Source organism: Erpetoichthys calabaricus, chromosome 1 (assembly GCF_900747795.2).
Source record: "Erpetoichthys calabaricus chromosome 1, fErpCal1.3, whole genome shotgun sequence".
Classification (NCBI taxonomy): Eukaryota; Metazoa; Chordata; class Cladistia; order Polypteriformes; family Polypteridae; genus Erpetoichthys; species Erpetoichthys calabaricus.
Genome location: NC_041394.2, coordinates 60,492,389 through 60,514,633, shown reverse-complemented (window position 1 = coordinate 60,514,633; position 22,245 = coordinate 60,492,389). Strand labels below are relative to the sequence as shown.

Sequence of the window (22,245 nt, the reverse complement as noted above, 5' to 3'; positions counted from 1 at the left end):
TAATATAATATAATATAATATAATATAATATAATATAATATAATATAATATAATGGAGGGCAGCACATTGGTGCAGTACTAGTGCTGCTGTCTTGCAATAAGGAGACTGGATTCGCCTCCTGGGTGGTCCCTGTGTGGAGTTTGCATGCTCTCCCCGTGGGTTTCCTCTGGGTGCTTTGGTTTGGGTCCCTAGGGACTTGTGTCTAGGGCTTTTGTGATTGATCTGGGCTGTCTTTGATCCTACAGTAGGTACCTCTGATTCTATTACTGGCCACATTGTTTACAAGCTAGTTCTGAACTTTTCACAAGAAAACAATAAACACATTCTTTGTGGAACCTGGAGTTTGTTTTGTTTCATTGTGTAATATTTTTCACTGTATGTTCCCACCTCTGACATCGCAAGGAAGAGGACAGAACTGTGACATATAATATGACAGCACTGTGTGTCAGTAGTTAGAGCTTCCACCTGGGTTTGAACAAGCAGTTGTTGCCTGTGTGGTGTTTGCACTTTGCTCCTGAGTCCATGTGGATTTTCTCTTTCTACTTGGATTTTCCTTTCCACATCCCAAATATGTATATGTTAGGCTAGCTAAGAGTTCTAAATTGACCCCAAATGAATATAAGTGTTGGTGTGTGGGAGAGTGAACTGTATAATGAACTGGAATTCCATCCATCTTTGGTTTGTGTGCTGTGCCACCACTTCTGCATTGATGAATTGAAATAGTCGTGTTAAAATATGGGTGTGTGCACGAGTGACAAACTGATCTTTCTGAACAGTCATCATAAAGAGAACTTTTAGCCTCCGTTTTAAGTTATAGCCAGGGTTTGTTGCCTGGCTTATGTCCATTTTCCATTTTATTATTATTTTAGTAATTTTTTAATTACAATTTTTCAGTAATTTAAAAAAATGTTATATTTTTATACAGAAGTGTTTATGTAATGTGTATTAAAGTTGTTTGAATCTATTCATTATGTTTTGTGGATGGCACCCCAAGATGCCACCATGACATCACTACTGAGGGACTACCATAAACTTCTATATTGCGGTTGACAAGATGGCCCAGTAGAGTTTCACTGGAGTTTGCGGACTAAAGAAATTTCTGTGAAGTATTGTACTGGATTTTCAGATATACTGAATGTTTGCTATTGCTTGTTGGATTTTTCTATTGAATGGCGCATTTGGACTTGTTTGCTTTGAATTACATTTTACATAAATCCTTTATGCCCTTATTTTGCCATTTCTCATTTTTGTTTTGTTTTATAATTTTTACTGATTAAATACTTCTTTTATAGGACATCTCTGGCATTGCTCTTCAAGTCAAAGGTTTTATGTTTTTTACACCATTGAAGGGAATTTTTGTATGTGTGGGACATTTAAAAGGATTTTTTTGTACCTTTCAGGCTAGTACCCCATTGTTGACCTTTGCAGGCCTCTTGAGTTTGAAGTCTAGTTGCTTAGGATAAGGCCTGTTTTCTAGGCACACCAATAAAGATTGTGGGGTGTCCTTTTCATAGATTTTGCAACCTGTACCCATTTTTTGCCATTTTATTTTGCTACATCACAACACTCATACAAACATCCATTACTAAATCCACTTAATTCATCTATACTGAGAGCATTGGGTACTGTCATAGTTTTGCTTGCTGAAGTTCTGCAATTACCATTTAGATAGATAGATAGATAGATAGATAGATAGATAGATAGATAGATAGATAGATAGATAGATAGATAGATAGATAGATAGATAGATTTAAGTTCCATTTTAATCTTCTTTGTTTAATTTCAAGCATTTTGTATATGTTCATTATCCATCCATCCATTTTCCAACCCGCTGAATCCGAACACAGGGTCACGGGGGTCTGCTGGAGCCAATCCCAGCCAACACAGGGCACAAGGCAGGAACCAATCCTGGGCAGGGTGCCAACCCACCGCAGATATGTTCATTATATATATTTATATAATGTGTATAATCTTTATTGTATAGTTATGTTTCTAGGCGTGTATTCTGGTTCTGTTATGTCCCTTGAGCTTTGTGTGTGTGGCTCCCCAAGTGCCTCCATGTTGTACTGGGGTAGACCCACTGGTCTATCGTGGTGCTTTGTAGTTTATGCTTGGTGTTGGTGAATTCTCTTTGTGTTTATTAGAATATTATTCTTTATTTGATTCTCAGGATTTCTGACCTCTCGTCTGTGTTTGACCATGATTATTGAATTCTGGATTGGAACGTTGTTTGTTTTTGGATTACCTTTCGACATATCCATGTTTGCCTTTTTGCGCTCCTTTGAGAATTTTGGAATTACAAATATGTTTTGTACAAACGTCTTTTCTTTTTATAAACATCTGCTCCTTTTTACAACCAATGGTTGATGGCTGCACTTTCTCTGTAGGTAGCATTTGTTATAGCATCTTAGGACTTATTAGTTGTTGTGGCCAGTTTTCCTTTTTGAGGGCCTGCTCCCCTTTAAGCCAGCAGACGTGAGCTGGGAAGTGGTAAATTAATCGACTTACAGATATTACTTAGCTACTTCAAAATAATAAAAAAAACACTCTATTCCATGATTTTAGCGTGACAGTTAATACAGATAAAAATAAATTTTACATGCACATGTCTCAGGCTAAGATGGTATTTGAGTGGATTTTGTTTTATCCTGCTGCGTGCAGATGAGCTTCCCTGAATGCTCAGTTTTTTTTCCTCACTTTCAAGGAAATACTGTTGAGCAAACTGACAATTTGTGTGTGTGTGTGTGTGTAAGTATCATATATGGAGACTGCCTATGAATAAAAATCTAACCCCATCACACTTTCACTGTTTTACTTAATATACTTTATGTAGTCCATTATGAGGATTTACAGGTGACAGCTGCAGAACACTCATCTTTGCAGTATTTGAGAAAACAATAAATAACACATTTTTCTTAATGTCTTCCTTTAATGGTAACACTTTATTGACATCAGGCACAGTATTTGTTTATCTCTTCCTATAAATGAGAAGAAAGCTAAAATATACTTATGAGTTGTTATCTTTACCTGAATCAATTACTAATATTAATCAATGAATAATATATTAATATTTTTATGTATAATTAGATTAGGGAAAACTTTATTAATCCCATGGGGAAATTCAAGTGCATATATCAGCAGAAACATAAAAAGACAAAAATATAGTCTCATTGGACAAATAATACAGCCAATCAATCAAAGAATCAATCAATAAGTAAATGTTTCGGATGGAAACATTGAATTTCTTGATAGCAGTGTGCACAACAGCCTCCAGATAGATAGATAGATAGATAGATAGATAGATAGATAGATAGATAGATACTTTATTAATCCCAATGGGAAATTCACATTTTCCAGCAGCAGCATACTGATACAATAAATAATATTAAATTAAAGAATGATAATAATGCAGGTGAAAAAAAGACAATAACTTTGTATAATGTTAAATGTTAACGTTTACCCCCCCCCCCGGGTGGAATTGAAGAGTCGCATAGTTTGGGGGAGGAACGATCTCCTCAATCTGTCAGTGGAGCAGGACAGTGACAGCAGTCTGTCGCTGAAGCTGCTCTTCTGTCTGGAGATGATACTATTTAGTGGATGCAGTGGATTCTCCATAATTGATAGGAGCCTGCTGAGCGCCCTTCGCTCTGCCACAGATGTTAAACTGTCCAGCTCCATGCCAACAATAGAGCCTGCCTTCCTCACCAGTTTGTCCAGGTGTGAGGCGTCTTGCCTCTTAATGCTGCCTCCCCAGCACACCACCGTGTAGAAGAGGGCGCTCGCCACAACTGTCTGATAGAACATCTGCAGCATCTTATTGCAGATGTTGAAGGACGCCAGCCTTCTAAGGAAGTATAGTTGGCTCTGTCCTTTCTTGCACAGCGCATCAGTATTGGCAGTCCAGTCTAATTTATCATCCAGCTGCACTCCCAGATATTTATAGGTCTGCACCATCTGCACACAGTCACCTGTGATGATCACGGGGTCCATGAGGGGTCTGGGCGTCCTAAAATCCATCACCAGCTCCAAGAGGCACTTCTTAGCACATCATGGTGGAATGAGCCCGTGACTAGAAGACAGGGCACCTTCTGGAGGGGATGGAGGGGATTTTTCACAATAGCATTCAATTTTGCCACCATTTTCTTTTCCACAACATCTTCGAGTGTCTCCAGTATTCATCTTGTGATGGAGCAGGCTTTCCTGATAAGTTTGTTCAGGCATTGTGCTTCTTTTGTGCCCAAGTTGCTTCCCCAGGAGAACACAGTGTAGTTCTCTTTGGTGCAGGTGTTTTAAAAAAAATAAAACTAATGACAATTCTTTTGAGCCTTAAAATTTACTTTTTAGCTATCACTGTCACCAAGGTTTTGGGTTTTGTCTTTTAGTTTGCACATTGGTCTAAGAATTTTCTCTCTGGTTGTTCTCCTGATTACGAATCGTAGCTCAGTCTCTTTACTTCATGCTTATCATCTTCCTCCTGATTCTCTTCCTCTTTCTTCTTACTCTCTGCCTTGCAGTGAGTACAGTGTGCTTGCACATTCTTGTTGAAGATGTCATTTTAAAGAAACAGATGGTACCCACTCTAATAATCACCTTTATAATTTTATAAAACATCTATCATTTAATCTCTTCTTCTTCATTTGGTTAAACTGAAAACATTAAGCTCTTCTTGCTACCGTTGGGAAGTTTTTTTCCACATAAGTCCTTACTGACACCTTAAATGAAATTGTCTGTCAGTGATTTTAAGGGACATGATAAATAATGGGTAGTCAAACATAGGCAAGCTCAAAACAGACTAAGACGAGAGTGATCGTTATGTTAAAGAACGTTTCACTAAATCTGAAATAAACTAGAAACAAAAAACAATTTTCCCCACCAAGTAGGATATTCATGAATAAAGTGTTATGGCAAAGACTTTACATTATATTGCTCTAAAGTTTGGAACTATGCTGTTATTGGTCACATGACACATGAATCACATGCCTAAGATCTAAGTATGTACCATCATAGTGATCTAAAGATCTTAAATGGCACCACCCATGAAACGAAACACACAAAATAGTGATGAAACAATGTCATTGCAATTACTGAAAAAATAAACTGAAAAGGGAATCTTATTTGCACAGTCCTGACAAGTGTTTCCTCATTGTTCATACTACACAGACTTGAAATTAGACTAATTACTTTTCTCTCAACATTTTAGCACATTTATATCTTTTAGATTACATAATATGGTGACCATTATAGTACAAAAGGTTAGCTTGCAGATAACCTCCTTGACTTATACTCAACATGTAACAATTAATAAAGTAATACAAAATAATAGACTGTAGTGTTCATTGTGTACTGTATTTGTTCTGCATATTATGAAAAGACCTTCATTTTGCAATATTTGTAGGAAGGAGAAAGCAGATTTTAAATAGTGTTAAAATATAATAACTAAAACTTAAATCTTTCTTTAAGATAATACATTTTTGTGTGGATTCAGCCTAATTAAAGATGAAGTGCTTTAAATTAGGATTTGACAGTATTGTCTTGCTGTATGCAGAATTCATAACTGTTAACAGAACTTTGTTTTTATTACATTTACAGAGAAATAGTATTAACTCTCTATTGTTTTGCTTCAGTAAAACATTTACATAATAATAGAAGTATGTATTTATTAATTAATAAATATTGTTAACTAATTAAAGGTAGATGCTTAGCTTCCAATCTTCGATGTCTGTTTAATGTAATTTATTCACCCATAAATTCTAACACTCTGGAGATCTTATTATCTTTGGATACAGAAAAAACATTTAATATGGTTGAATGGGACTACCTATTCACCACATTGCATAAATTTGGGTTTGGCCCGAACATATATGCATGAATCAAAGTACTGTATACCAGTCCAGAAGCTTCAGCTTGTATTAATAACATTATTTCAGACTATTTCAAACTAGAATGTGGTACTAGACAAGGTTGCCCCCTGTCACCACTGCTGTTTGCAATCACCATTGAGCCATTGGCTTTTCACTTTCAAAATGCATCAGAGATAAAGGGGATTTTCAGAGAAGGACTTGAATAGAAAATATAACTATATGCAGATGATATGGTACTGTATATATCTGACCCACAATATTCTGTGCCTGCAGGCCTAACTGCACTAGTATAATTTCAAAAGATATATAGACTCAAAATTAATTTGAACAAAAGTGTGCCTTTTCCAGTAAATTCCCTAGCAAGCAACATTAGATTGGACACCTTCCCTTTTATCATTGCAGATCCGTTTAAATACCTAGGGGTAAACATCACAAGTACTGTAAATATAAAGCTCTTTTTCAGCTAAATTTTGCTGTCTGCTTGGAAAAACTTAAACAAGATGTGCATAGACGGTCTACCCTCCATCTTACTTTAGCAGGGAGAATTAACACTATCAAGATGAATATCCTCCCTAAGTTTCTGTTTCTATTGCAAAACATTCCCATATACATTAACAAATAATTTTGTAAGAAATTAGATTCAGTCATAACCTCATTTATTTGGAATTCAAAATCAGTAAATACAAGTTATCACCAATATACTAACAACACAATTGTTCTTAATTCACTCAAAATATGGAACCAATATAGGAAGAACTTCAAGTTAGAGAATATTTTATCTGTGGCTCCTCTACATGATAAGCACCTTTTCCACCCTCTCAAACTTACACAGTTTTTAATGTTTGGAAAATGTATGGGATTAAATCATTTAGAGATTTGTATATAAATAATTTGTTTGCATTCCACGAACAATTACACTCCAAAATTAGCTTCCCATCAACACAATTTTTCCACTACTTCCAAATTAGAATGTTTGCTAAATGAAATCTGCCCAATTTTCCTCATCTTCCACCTATTTCTATTCCAGAAGAGATATTGATCAGTGTTGAGGACTCAGACAGCATTTCTATAATATATAAAAACACTTTAAAGTCCCTTCCTTTTAAAGATCCTAGAGTACAGTGGGAAAAGGATCTCTCACGCAACATTTCAGAAAAGGATTGGAAGGCAGCCATGCACAGAATTCACTCTAGCTGCATATGCATAAAGCATTCAATTATTCAACTTAAAATCTTTTGGGTAACTGAAGATCTATACTATTTGAAATTGGAAAAACTTTAATTCTCACTTAGAGGATCTGTTCAAAGCTTTTTTAAAACCTGGCAGGATCTAATCAATAATATTTCAGAATAATCATTTGTATTGGGGAGAAGGACTCCTTTCCCTTTACTACTCTCACGTTTTACTCTGGTTGTTGGCCTTTCTCTGTTTCTTATGGGTTGGGGTTGAATTGAACTTAGTTTTATTAAGTTTGATTTGATTGTAGGGAACATTACATGCTTTTAATAAATTCAATAAAAGTAAAAAAAAATCATCAGCATATGATAGTGTATCACATCCCTGAATGTTAATATTGACTCTTTCAAAGCTTGCTTTTTTTTGTCAAAACACTTTTATTTTGTTGAAGATCACATTTTTTGTAAAACAAACACCTAGCAAATGTATGAACACTCAATACTGAGTGATTCTGAACTGTATTATCATTAAAAGCAGCTAACTAACTAACTAACTAACAAGCATTGGGTTATTTTCCAGATCAGTCCTGTTTTTCTTCTTATTGCTACAGATTATACAGTCTGGTTTGTACTCTTTACTTTCAAAATCCTCATCTGAGTGTACAGAATCTGAGTCATCAACAATATGCAAAACATCTCCAACAGAGCATTTCGGTGGCCTTTATTTCATGGCATGCTAATAGGGGAAAGGATGCCATAACTGTGCAAGACTCAGTTTATATTGCTGGCTTTGCTGCTGAGTGGTGAGAAAAAAACAAACAATAAACTGTAAGTGACTTCTGTAAATGTTTTCGCTTTTTCCCACTTGATGTTGTTTTTTTAAACAACCTATTTTACTGGATTGTAGGTTGTGTGAGGTCCAAAAACAATACTTTATTGCTAAGGTGAAAGAGTTAGGAATTCTGTAGGTGTCTCTGGAGAGTGTTTTAAAAAGGACTTGCAATCACAGAATACATATGTGTCTGTCTGACTTTTTGAAATAGATTGGACTATATAATATCATATGAAAGATTGTTTTTTGTTCTTTTTGGCATCTTGCTCCACAATCCAGCTTAGCAGGTGGTGGTAATGCACCTTACACCATAAAATACTAGAAAGAAAAAAAGACTTTTGTCAAGTTACATATTGACTGGTGTTTAAAATGATTATGGTATTGCGACATCACCTTGATCACCATTGTCCTAATGTAAATATAACATTTTGTGAAAGCATACACTGCTGTGCTTGAGTGATATGCAATTTTTGTGTCATTTCCATTGAATCACTGACATGAAATGAAGCTTTAACTGTAAATGTATTCTGACTCAGCAGGAGCCAGAGAAAAAAACTTTAATTAAAGGGGTTAGGAGATGAAGTGTGGTCAAAAATACATACAAAGGAAAACATGTAGAAATTCACACACCAAATGTTGATCCAAAATCAGATACTGAAGAACCATCTATCTTGACCTTTTAACTGGTCGCACTAATGACATCATGCGTCACAAATTTAATTGGAATACATGGAAATCCTAAAACAATGACTGATGTGAAACTTACAAAATGGTCGTGCCTGCAATAACATTGTAGTATCATGCAGTTTTTGAGGCTTACCACGAACGTTTATTACATTCATCTATATCTAAACAGAAATACACACACATACAAATAGCGATCCTTTCCAATATTCCAAACAAGATTCTCTACATAGGAATTCATTATCACTAGCATTAACAAACATACAAGTGTAATCGCAATTCGCATAAAAATGTAACTCTTTCGGTTATATGCCACTTACTAAGCAAATTATGCCTTGCTTTTACTGCAGTTGTTCTAATTATTGAGCCATGACTTCAATAGCCTTTACCAACCATGTAAGCAAGAAAGTGGTAATTTTGCCCATATTTGGCGCCCTCTTATTTTTCAATCACTCTAGATAAAAGACAAGATATAGAAAATATAAAACAAATGTTATATTTATTAACGTATAACAATACCAAATAGAAGAAAATATGATAGAAGATAAACCAGATACCAAAGTCTGGATATAAATAGTCTTACAAAAGCAATCAGTGTTATTCATAGGTTACATTTTCTGAGTCCAAATCAAATGGCCTCATGTCTCTTGATCTCTGACATCGCTTCTTATGTCATCCTTCTGTTGTTGTCTTCATCCCTTGGAGAAGCCATATCTATGTTAAAATGCATACGTAGTGTTTCAGAACATGTGACATTGTGCACATTTGATTGGCTATCTTGTCCTGATGATGAATGATTTATATCAAAGTGTTTGATCTTTTAAGTACCTCTGCACTCCTTCCTTTCCCAAGCTGTAATCTAATTCTGTAATTCCTAGTCCTACACTGTCCATCATTTTCCAGGTCACAAATTAATTAAAATAGGTTCTGTGGCATCTGTACTTATTTTCCATTCCCACGTCACAAACTAATTGAAAAAGAAACTAACAGAAACAAATGCATAAACTACTGAATACAGAAAGAATGTATGAGAAAGGCTTGCACTGCCTGTTATTAAAGCCATGAAAATTCAGTTCATCCTGATTCATTTGAATATTATAATTAAAACTTAATATGAAAACAGTCTTTAGTTCAAAAATTGAAATTTTTTTGCACCAGGACAGATACGACGGTACATAATTACAAGTATTTCAGGAACCAAGAAAGCAAGAAACAAAATGGAATCCCTTGAGGACAAAATCCCTAGATTAGATGCATAGAAGTTCAAAAAAGACTATAGAATACAGAAAGAAATTATTTAACTTCACCAATAAAAACAAAATAGGGTCAAACCTAAACAATATGCCAAATTCATTACCATTGGCTGAACCATTTTACCGTGATGACATTGTATTGATTTTGTGCCCACTTCCCAATCTCGTTTTTGTTTTATATGCCTTAAAGTCTACATTTTAATTTGTATAAACATTAACAAACATGAACAATTTCATTAACTTCACTTTGGAGTGATGGATTTTTTTTGGCCACACCCCAGATCTCCATTACAACCACCCTTTCTGATGAAATTTTTGAATTGCCACATTGCCGGAATTCTGAGTTCAGCTTTTTCATACATTCCAAATTTCTTTAAGCTCGACTCTGCTCTTTGGGACTAATGTGAAGTTTTCGTACCCCCCACTCCAGCTTCCTCTTCCTAATGAAATTTTTAAACTCTGTATGTACTATATTTTAAGTTGGACCAATGACAAACCATATGCAAAATTAAGTGAAAATCGCTTCAGCCATTTTTATGTGATTAGTAAACAAACAGACAAGACGTGATCTGAGGGTTAAATGAGGTTCTCGGGGTGGAAAATGGATGACAAAAAATGAAAAGCTCCACAAACAGACAGGGGATTACAATTTTATTTGTATAGCCTTTCCTGGATGGACATAAGGCAGAAAACAGCTCTAGACAGGGTACTGTTAAATCTTAGGGCTCACCTACCTTCACAAAGGACAAATCTGGAATTACCAGTTAGTTTAACCCACTGGAAATGTGGGAGGGCATCAGTGTGGGAGAAAAACTAAAGGAAAGCTCACACAGATGGAGAAAATACGCAAACTGAACATAGACAATGGCCAGGGTCATTAAATAAGCAATGCCCAAACCACTGCACCACTGTGCTTCGAAAAATTAAAATATGTAAAGTGAAAAGGAGGAATGTGTAATGATTTTTGTAGAAAAAAAAGGTAAGGAAAGGGAAGGCGTTATTTCCAAAATGGGCTGATTCTTAAATTAATTGATTTACTATCTAAAATCTTGGTAAAATAAAGACTAGAGTTAGTGATTAAAAATTAAAATAAAGAATATCAGGATACATTGTTAAAAATACAACAAATAAGATGAGTGTTTAATGCTCCAATGGGATTGGCTAACCCCTTGAATTGGGATTTGGATCGTTGCCTCTATAGTTGCACTCCTGAAGCACTTAGGAGGGTCTCTGCTTGGGCTCAACATAAAGAGACAAAAGAAAAACATGAGGCCTGGAAAACTTAACATAAACTAATGCAAAAAAATTACAAAAAACAAAAACATCCCAAAAAATGATCACATAATAAAAGAAAGTAATTAACACATTCAAAGCTATCGACGAAACCAACAATACAATTTTGAAATACAGAGAAAACAATAAACAAATTAAGCCCAGGAATGTGGAAAAACTATACAAGTAAAGGTTAAAAAAGGACATAAGTAGCAGTAATAAAATTGCATAAAATTTCAACATATTCAAAAGTTCTTTCAAGGTCACAAGAACTAATATAAATTGGCAGCAATTGAATCTATTGCTGAATGTGTTTTTGAGGTTTTTTATTGAATGTAACTGCCTTGTTGTAAAGTTAAGGGTTTCCTAGGAGCCCACATTTTTGATCTGGTGGAGGCATGGGACCCACAAAGGTTTGACGTGTAGACATTTTGTCTAGCATGAATCTTTACTTTGTCTGAACTAATTCTTTCTTTTTTCTAATTCATTTGGGTGCTGTGACAACTCATTCTTTGAAATCAGAAAGATAATGTCAGTCTATGCCATTCCTTCATCCTGACCATGAGAGATAAGACAAGGAACAACAATATGCAATGTGGATTAGATGCCAGTCAGGATACAGTGCCAGTTAGAGGATGTGTGAAAAGCTAAAGTGCAGATTTACTTCAAGGTGACTCAAAAAGAGAATGGTTTGGTTGTTTCGCTGTCACCTTTGAGTTTTCTTGTGTTAACATGTTGAAAGCAACTGTCAGGTTCTTGCTTAGCAGCTGTGGTTTGGAGTACAGCGAGCACAGAGGGTGAATGTTCATCTGGTGTAGGGAAATTGTGATTGCTGAGCAAAATGAATTTCAATGCTTCTTAGTTTAGTTTTTTCCAAATTTTCAGACTGTTATATAATAATCTGGGCACATGTTTCTGTAAACTGTTGCCCAGCATTTTTTCTAAATTTATATTTAGAATATAATTTTCTAGCTAATTATTCCATAGAGTAACAGAAAATGTATGGGAATAATTTTGCACAAACTGTGTAATATCAGATACTGTATACTTTTATAAGAAATAAAAACTTAAACATACTAATATCCATAGTGTGTATACATTGCCAAAGCTGCACAATCCAATCCAAGGTTGCAGGGGACCAGATACTTTTTTTATCAAATCAAAATTAGCAAGTTTTAAATATAATAAAATAACAATCCTGTACAAGGTGCCCATCCTCCAACTCCAAAACAGCCCTGAAAAGATCACAAATACAATAATAATAAGAGAAGCCCAAGTGAACCAACAGGTGAGGAGCAAAACCATAACACTGCCATTAAAGAAAAGCCTTAAGGATGGGGCTGTGATGAGGACCACAGGGTACTCCTCCAACACTAACGTTATCATATTAAACCACTTCTCAATGTAGGTACCAGAAGCCCTATTGATCCTCACCACTCCTTCCAAGACAGTGGGAGAAAGAGAACTGGAAGACTTCCAGCCAGAGGTGAGGGCATCTTTTGCAGTAATCATCTCCATGGCAAACATCCTCTGCTGGATAGTAGGAAGATGAAGTGAAGAAAAGTCTAGCAGTAAAAAAAAAATAGATCAAGAAATGATTAATAGTCAGATAATGTAAGAACCTTAGATACAAAGAACCAAAACCTAAACAATGATGGCAATTCCAAGATGTGCATAAATGTGCCCAGAGTATTCAAAGGATAGAAATGAAAGTTGGATCAGAGGTCAGTCACCAGATAGAAATTAAATTTGGGTCAGAGGTCAGTCCCCAGACGTGTTCTTTATATGGGGATGAGTGCAAATGCTGAATAAATTTGAACTGGGTCTGCTGACAGTTTGGACTTCTTGATAGCAAACCAGAACTATTTGCAGTGTAGGGGACAACAAGATGTCTTGCATAGCTTTGAGTATAAAGTTGAAACAGGTTTCTGACTGTTGGATAGCATAACTGAGAATTTATACAAAGGATGAGTTGTAAGAGCAGATGACACTGGAATCTCACATCCTTTAAAAACAAATCCAGACTGAAGATAAAGGATAAAAGAAAGACGATTTCAGTAATTGGAACATTCAATAGCCCGATCTGACACGTAACTCACCCAGAGTATGATTCCTTTACAAGCCCAAGGCTGGAAAGCAATGTGATTACCACCAATATGTAAGGAAGGGTTTTGGAATAGAGAAGTAAAAGTACGCCATGTTTGGCTGAGGCCAAGATACCGCTCTACGGTACACCATATTTCTAGCGCGTAAGTGATTAAAGGACCCATTTTTAAGAAACAAGACCTGAAGTTAATTGCAGAAAAGTGGAGAGTGAACAGGGAACTTGGGGACACACTATTTCACTCAAACGATAACCATGAAGTACTATTGGAAGAGGATGCAACCATTGCCACACTTGCCTTAACATATAAGCCCAATGATAACATTCTGAGTCAGACAGGGAGAATTCATTCTCAGCGTGAAGTGTTTTTTAATTGGTCTTTTACTTTACCATAAGAGGTTAGGTAGAAATGACTTAACATTAAACCAGTGCTTAACTGGAGAAGACAGAGGAAGCATAGCACCAACAACTAAATTCAGGTGAGAAAAAGTGTTTAATTTTATGATAGCCAATCTGAACCTGAACGACCAGGAAGTCACTGAGTCTCTAACACAAATGAGAAAACTGTGCAGTAGTTATGAGTAATGGTATCTTGCAATACGGGGACATAGCAATACCTAGATACTTGACTGATGTAGCTAAAAGTGTGTAGGGAGGAAACAAACAATGCTTACTGAGGGAATTCACGGGTAAGAGATTAGATTTTGATCATTTTATCTTGTAACTGGAGAGGTACTATTAGGAATCAAATAATTTTAAAATATGGAGAACCTCATGAGCGGCATTACCCAGGAAAAGTTAAATACTGTCTGCTCTTAGACAAATTTTATGATTGAAGTCACACAACAGAGCTTATCCTGGCAGCATTGACACTAGGTAGGAACTAACCCTAAACAGGACTCAAGTCCTTTAAAGGGACCACTCACACACACCCACATTAACTCACTCTGGGTTCATTTACTGTCTCCAGTTCGCCTAACATAAATAAGGATGCAGGAGGAAACCCCATACAGATACATGTTGATCATGCAGCCTGTTTGAGCAATGGCTGGAAACAGGAGTTTGTAGTCAGTCATTAATTTCAACCAATACACAATACTTCACTGTGATCAGCTGTTAAGTAAGATTTGCATTCCTATACTGTAAATAACTTGCTTATAAAATATTATTCCTTCATATGAAAATATTTGCACTCACTTACTCACATTTTGTTATTTTGCAGCCTTATTTCAAAATGTTTTAAATGATTTTTTTTCTTTGTCAAGCAATACTGAATACCCCAGAATGACAAGTTTTCAGACACTTTGCTATGACACGGAAAATTTAGTTCAGGTTCATACCCTTCTACTGATCATCATTGAGATGTTTCTACACCTTGTTTGGAGTCCATCTGAGTCCATCAGAGCACAATGGCTGACATAATTCTTAAATGGAAAAAGTTTGGAAAAACAAACTTCTTTAAACTGGTCACTTGGCTAAACTAAAAATCTGGGAGAAGGGACTTGGTAAGAGAAGTGACCAACAACCTGATGGTTACTCTGACTGAGCTCCAGAGAAATTATATGGAGATGGAAGAAAGTTCCAGGAGGATAATTATCACTCTGACACTCCACCAATCTGGGCATCATGATACAGTGGCCAGGTGGAAGCTTGTACTCGGTAAAAAACAGATGCAAGCCTACTTGGAATTTGTAAAAAGGCACCAAAAGAACTCCAAGACTATGAGAAAGAGCATTCTCTTGTCTGATGAAACCAAGATTGAACTGTTTGTCTGCAATTCTAAGAATCATGCATGGAGGAAGTCAGGCACTGTTCTTTATCTGCATAATGCCATTCCAACAGTGAATGATGGTGATAGTGGCATCATGCTGTGGGTTTGGGGAGTAAGAGACTAGTCAGGGTTGAAGGAAAGCTCAGTGGAACAAAGTACAGAGATATCCTTAATGGACCTCAGACTAGGCCACTTTCCAGCAGGACAAGGACCCCAAGAACAAAGCAAAGATAACACGGGGTGACTTAGGGACCACTCACTGAATTTTGGCCCAGCCCGATCCTAAATTTGAACATAATCAAACATCTCTGGGGAGACCTGAAAACAGCTGTCCATGAACAATTTTGATCTAACCTATCAGTGCTTTAGAGTTATCTGCAGAGAAGAATGGCAAAAAATATAAAAATCCATGTGTGTAAAGAACATTCCAAAATTATTTCAACTAAGTATTAGAGCAAAGGGTCTGAATACTTGTGTCAATGAGTTATTTACATTTTTCATTTTTAAAAATCTGTAAAGGTTTCTAAAATCCAGAGTATTGCTTGGTGAGGGCAAAAAAAGAATTTAAACAAATTCAGCATAAGGCTGCAACATAAGAAAATGTGAAAAAAGTTAAGGGGTCTTAATACATTCTGAATGCATAGTTTACAGTGTATATTTATTTCTACCCATGATTATTATGTTACATTGCTTATTATGGTGTATCAGTCTTTAGGAGAGTATTTATTGGACTCCGATGGAAGAAACTCTAAGAAGGTTGTTTGTTCCCAGGAGGTGAAACTTCAAGTCAATCACTGATTGCTTTGTTGTACCAACACTATATTATCCTAAAATTATTAAAAGTGTAACCACACCCTGACAATTGAAGACCACACAACTGCTGTTCCACAGACACACTGGACCATCAACACCTCTGACCTGCTCACCCCAGAACCTTTTAATGATGGTACTCTTTAATGATCGTCCACTGTCTGAATACTCTGACAGCACCCTGAGAAGATAGCAGCTGGAGCACTAAGAGTGCCTCAGCTAACAGACTGAGATAAGGGAAGATAGAGGGTCCGAACCACTGCAACTGTACCCATTCTTTGAATTCCAAGTGACTTTTTCCCAGCACAGCATGGAAGGAATTAAATGCTGAGTGATTTTTTAAATATAAGCAAAGTGTAAAATTATTTGTGTTGTGATTGCTTTTGCTTCTGTGGTAATTTTGTTGCTGTTGTAGTTGTAAGTAGAACTGCCTTTCCACAGGGCATTTTCAAACCCTGAACCCACTCCATTTGTGGAGCTAACGCATCTTGTTGTAGTCTCTGAAATGTGGGAGTAAAACACATATAGAAATGGGAAGAAGTTAAAAGCTTGAAATGCACAATGACTGGGTTTGGATTTGAACCCAGTGTTCTGCAACTAGGAGGCCACAGTGCTAACCACCACAAATTTCTGCTGTTTTACAGTGTATTATGCTTTAAAATTTGATTATGCTAATGATTTCCCTGTAACACAGGGACACTTTTGACCAGAATGGGGTAGTGCACTGTATAATTGGTGGAGTTCCTCCCTTAACTTGTAGGCAGAGTCTTTCACATTAACTTCTGATTTACTAGCACTAATATTGTTTGAGCAAATGTCTGCAATAAAATGTTGAAAGTCTGAATGCTTCAGTGTTTTAATGCTGAAAGTTTAAGGGCTCAAATGTAAAAAACACAGGAAACAGAAACTCCAATATATATCTGTACGGCAGATATTTATAAGTAACTTTTTTCCCATAAATTGTGACTTTCAAAGTAAGGAATACTAAAAGACTAAATGAAAGCACCGTTCAATTTTAGTCATCACGATTGGATCCCAGTGTACGTGTTTATGTTTGTGCACCAAATTTGGAGAAATGTCATTGTGGAGATAAATGTAAAATAATATCTTTGAGAAGAGAACCATTTATATACTGGATGGATCAATGACTGTAGAGTGTTTTTATTTCGAAATATTATTAAATGAAATCTAAAACATGGACAAGGTGTGGAGCAGACAGACAAATAAGGACATAAAAAAGCAAAGCAGACAGACAGCTACATTTTGCTTATTCTACTTTATTTAACGTAATGGCTTGGGAAGCAGGACTGTGCCTGTTTGTCAGAATCAATTTACCGTCTCATGAAAGGACAATCTCTCCAGCTGAGAGGAACAATCCGCGCTTATCGCCAAGCTAATGAGTCCCTAACCTTGTTAGGGTCCTGTTTGCACAGAGGCTGCTTGTCAAGCAATGCTGTTGGGGACTTTTAAATAGCCACCCCCCCACACTTCCATCATGTTTAGCCATGTGCACTCAGCTTCACTCATCCTTAAAAACACAATCAGTGCAGATGATGATTTTGTTAATGAATATTTGTACTCTGTTGGTGGGGCACTGTGGTGAGGAAGGGGTAAAAGAAACACAGTGATAAGCAGGTGTTACGTCCGCAGCGATGAGTGTAAGCTCTTGTTTGTGCACTGGTGAAGATGCTTATTTTCCACTTAGAGGATTTATAGAGTACTCTGAAGCACACTGCAACATGTCAAGACCTTCCGAAAAACAAATCTAATGCATTCTCAGCAGTCAAATAATACCATATTTAAATAAATGTAATAAATAAATAGCTATGTCTATTGGCAAGGAAAAGAACTCTGGAAATGACTATATAAACAAGTAAAATACATTCAATTCAGGTATTTCCATCCTTTAACAAGCAAAAGATTATTTTTGGCCCTGTATTCTGAATCTAATGATTGGTTTCTCCTATTTATTTGTCCATTCTCAGTCCTGCTCAGTGTAGATTTCTGAGAAGGTATTGAGATTGCCTTTTAAAGCAGTGCACTGGAACTGATGCATTGCCTCTTCTTAATAATTCAAATGCAAACTGGGTGTTGGACAGTCTCTGCTAATTGAAGGCAGATTGGTCTCCTGGTTGTAAGCATTTATTAAAAGTAATGAAGATCCAAGTGCTGGAAGTTGTAGAAAGAAGACTGAGCTGCTAAAAGGCAAATGGTGACAAGTAGCAGTTTGAAAAGAAATTTTATGGGTATTTTTTGGACTGATTATGTAGGTATTTTGACTTATTCATTATATGACCACAGTCACTGATCTAAAATTCAAATTTCACATTAGTGAATTTGACACTCTGAGCCAGTTAATGTTGCCAGGGTGGTGGAAAGTAGCCTCCGAATCCCAATGTACAAATTCACTGGAGCCATATGTTTAGCTAAGGAGAATCTTTGTGTGATATCAAGTTGTATTTATAATCTGTTGTAAAATTCAGAAGAGCAATAAAGCTGCTTTTGCACATACATGGACATTCCTTGGGTGTCCATCATGGGAATTTAATTGGATCTGCTAATGCATGCATATCTAGGCAAACAGTGTTCACACATGAACCTCACATCCTAAGTAATGGGACAGAGGTGGATAAAGTGTAGATAAAATGGGTGAGCACCAACTGTCAAGTGGAATTTGTTGTGTTTACATTTTAAGTTATAATTTTGTTTAAGGGCGGCACGGTGGCACAGTGGGTAGCGCTGCTGCCTCGCAGTTGGGAGATCTGGGGACCTGGGTTCGCTTCCCGGGTCCTCCCTGCGTGGAGTTTGCATGTTCTCCCCATGTCTGCGTGGGTTTCCTCCGGGCGCTCTGGTTTCCTCCCACAGTCCAAAGACATGCAGGTTAGGTGGATTGGCGATTCTAAATTGGCCTTGGTGTGTGGGTGTGTTTGTGTGTGTCCTGCGGTGGGTTGGCACCCTGTCCAGGATTGGTTCCTGCCTTGTGCCTTGTGTTGGCTGGGATTGGCTCCAGCAGACCCCCGTGACCCTGTGTTCGGATTCAGCGGGTTGGAAAATGGATGGATGGATGGATTTTGTTTAATGAACTTGAATTTAAATTTTTAAAAATTCCATTCTGATATAAAGAAGCAAGAATATTAACTCCTATTTTACTTCATTTTTGAATTTTTGAATTGAAGGCTTAACTTCTTCCCCTCATTTACTGCTCAAGAAAGAATGAATGTAATTCAAAAGCTTAGTCCTGTGGGAACGCTGTTCCTTGGTACAAACTGCTCTGATTTTCCGGAAGTATTTTTTTAACAAAGTTTTAGCAAAAAATGCCTGTGTTTTGATTATTATGAGCATACAGCCGGATGACTTAATTTATGGATTATATGATGCAAGTGATGTGAAATTCTTGCATAAAAGTTTTAAAAAAGTTTACCGCTGTCTTGGTCTCCAAGGATGCTCATTTTATCATAAAGGTCTCCATGAACACATGATTTGATTAAAAGTTTTCTCAGCCATTCCCTACAAACTAAATGGGGTAAGTAACCAATGAAAAAAAATACTATTTTTGGGTGGTGTATTCCTTTAAGAATGCCACTCTAAGTTGAGTTTTTATGAGATATTAGCATATGTCCCACACCCGCCATTTATCATTGCTTTTCAGCCACCTGGGTGTGCCACTGTGTTTGCTGATGGCAAATAGTATCAGAAAAGGAGGTGCATGCCTGCATCTGGTAATGTGTGGGTGTAATGATTTTCTTCTTGGCTTGGAAGGAGATATGCTCCCTGGAATTCAAACTAATTTCTACACACTTTTCAAAAAACTAATTTAAGAAAACAAAATTCTGCCAATTATTCATAAATGGCTTTCTTTTCTTATTATTAGTTTCTTTGCAATAATGTTGATGCATTATAAATGAGGGTTCTGTAAAGCTGTGCTTATTTTCCCAGATATTTTCTGCCTTTGTGTACATACATGCCAGTTCCTTGAAAATGTTCCAGGTCATAACCTCATTAATTTCTAAGTCAACTTTTCTGGACATGTTGACCCAGATTTGTTCAAATATGCCTTTGACCTGGGATTTACTGTAAATTCCCGGGAGAGTCTACATGTATAAAAGAGGTCTTTAAAATTGCTCTGTAAATTCCTTTTGAGGGTCTCTCAATACAGTAGTTACCATTATTACTCATTATTAATAGCATAAAAACTGCAACATTATTATCTAGCACTTGAGTTGGTTGGGTTTAGGATATGATGTAATGCAATCAGCTTGCATTTTGAATCATAATATGTTTTTTAAACATCTAAATTCATGCCTGCATAATGCCTCTTAGTGATGGCAACTGCCAAGATAGAAGTTTTCTTTCTCTTTAAATTTTCTTCCTTTTTATTCATTCTGATGTGTGTTCAGATTATACTGTATGTGTATAAATATTTATCTGTTTATGTATTCATTTTTTTTGTGGAAAAGATTTTTTTTGGAAAAATAAAATAATATCTGTAATTTAACAATTTTGGCTTTAAAATTACAGGGAGGGAGATAAAGGATGTGGCTAAAAACATTTACACTGTCCAAGAAACAAGTATATAGAAAACACAAAACAAGACAGCAACATCTACTCAAAATCTACAGTCTCTCATTAGGCAAAATAATTTTGTAAATGGCTTTTCTTTGTTTATCATTCACTCTGTCTCACTCACTCATTCAATCTCAACTGTGACAGGAACATTTAATAAAAAAGGACCCCAAAACAAACAATACACACAACAGCTTTGTGAATTCAATTTCCTTTTTTAAACAAATCGTAACACTCTTTTAATTTAGCATTCACACATGCATACAATGGATTTGCTGTAGTTACCAGAATCAAAATGGGGAATGAAAAAGAGAGAAAGGAAAAAAAAACCAACAAATTGCCATTTTTATAATTTTTTCTTTGTTGTTTTTCTTCTTCTTCCTCTATTTCTTATCACTGCTAATTGCCACAGGAAGTGGAAAGAGAAGGAAGGGGCAGGTCTTCCAAGCATCAGTTTCAACTATAACAAGCCCCCCCTTAGATAGTCCAGTTCCACCTCACTTGGCAGGCTTTGTCTTCATGTCTGCCCTCCCCCCTCAGTTTTATTTGTTTATTTATTTTTTTAGAGAATTACTCGTGTTTTAAGACTGTCCAAAAGGATAGGGGCCATGAATACCCTGGCTGTAAGTCATTACTGATAGGTTGTTTTGGAGACTGTTTGGTGTTATATTTACAGAGCTGTGAGACAGTCCATTTTGATCCTGCTGGATCTGATCTGATGATGACACCCACTTGCCTCCAGGATCTTTGAGACTGTTGTTATCTCCATCATACTTGTTCTTCTGAGGAGAAGCGATAGGGTTGAAGTTGCCCTCTACTTTGCGATGTGGCTGCGTACTAAATTCCGTCTCAAAAGAGGATAATTGTTGTGTTACTCCCAGAAGTCCTCCAACTTCAACGCTCAAGATTACCCAGATGACATGACCAAAAAGAACCCAGTGGCTATGCACATTCTCCACTGTCCCTGGTACATGCCAGGTGCTGTTGGGCTATGCATCTGTACGCTGACATCAGCAATTTCCTGCGGGTCAAGTGATCTAACCATCACCATGTTCACATGGCCAAACTGATCGCCTCCCACATACTTAAGACAAACACCTGGAGGCCATGATTCTGCACCTGTCTTTTGTATCCTCCAGGTTTTTGTGAATTGTGTATCAGGCGGCACAGACTCTCCTTCGCCTATTGTTACATCCTCCACAAATGACAATGATGGTGCATTGATGTTAGGGCTCTCAAAGTCATAGTATGCTCCTATGGCAGCTTGCAGATTCCAGTTAATCATGTGCAGGAAGAAGGCGCAATCGGCCAGGTTCAGCTGGAAACCCAGCAGCCTTTGGAACTCGGAGATAAGGATGTCCTTGTCGGTGGTCCCCATGCAGCTGAATTTCTGCATAAACTCCGGATCCAAGTCCACATCCATGCCCTCCATGGTGGACATCCCAGGCAGTGTTGGGGAGGGGAAGAGTTTCTTTCCTAATTTAGTCCGAGGCCTTGGCCGCTCATAACAACTAGTCCAACAACAAGGCCAAGGCGCATGCGCCTATGTATTCATTTATTTAAAGATTTTCTGTAAAAAGCCAAATTTCTCTTCAGAGAGAAGAAAAGTTTGATTGTTTCTTATCTTGTCTTGCCTTGTCTTGTCGTACCTTTTCTTATCATTGCGAATGCACTTTGCTTTCCATTTGGATATCTTTCATCCACCCATTCCATCCATTATCCACCGTATATCCGAGGTCGGGTCACGGGGGCAGCAGCCTAAGCAGGGAATCCCAGACCTCCCTCTCCCCGGCCACCTCCTCCAGGTCCTCTGGGAGGACCCCGAGGCGTTCCCAGGCCAGCTGGTAGATATAATCCCTCCAGCGTGTCCTGGATCTGCCCCGTGGCCTTCTCCCAGTGGGACATGCCCAGACCAGGGA

General features: G+C 37.0%; 2 protein-coding genes across 4 annotated transcripts in view; one reads left to right on the top strand and one right to left on the bottom strand.

Moving 5' to 3' along the window:
• The window catches only part of gabbr1b (gamma-aminobutyric acid (GABA) B receptor, 1b), a 721,337-nt gene that overhangs the window by 268,826 nt on the left and 430,266 nt on the right, over nucleotides 1-22,245 (top strand). The window lies entirely within an intron of this gene.
• Nucleotides 20,244-21,842, bottom strand: LOC114650706 (protein ILRUN-like). Its single transcript, XM_051933805.1, is given in 2 exon segments — nucleotides 20,244-21,260; nucleotides 21,263-21,842. Coding segments are annotated over 2 exon segments (858 nt in total). The 5' UTR covers nucleotides 21,768-21,842; the 3' UTR covers nucleotides 20,244-20,907.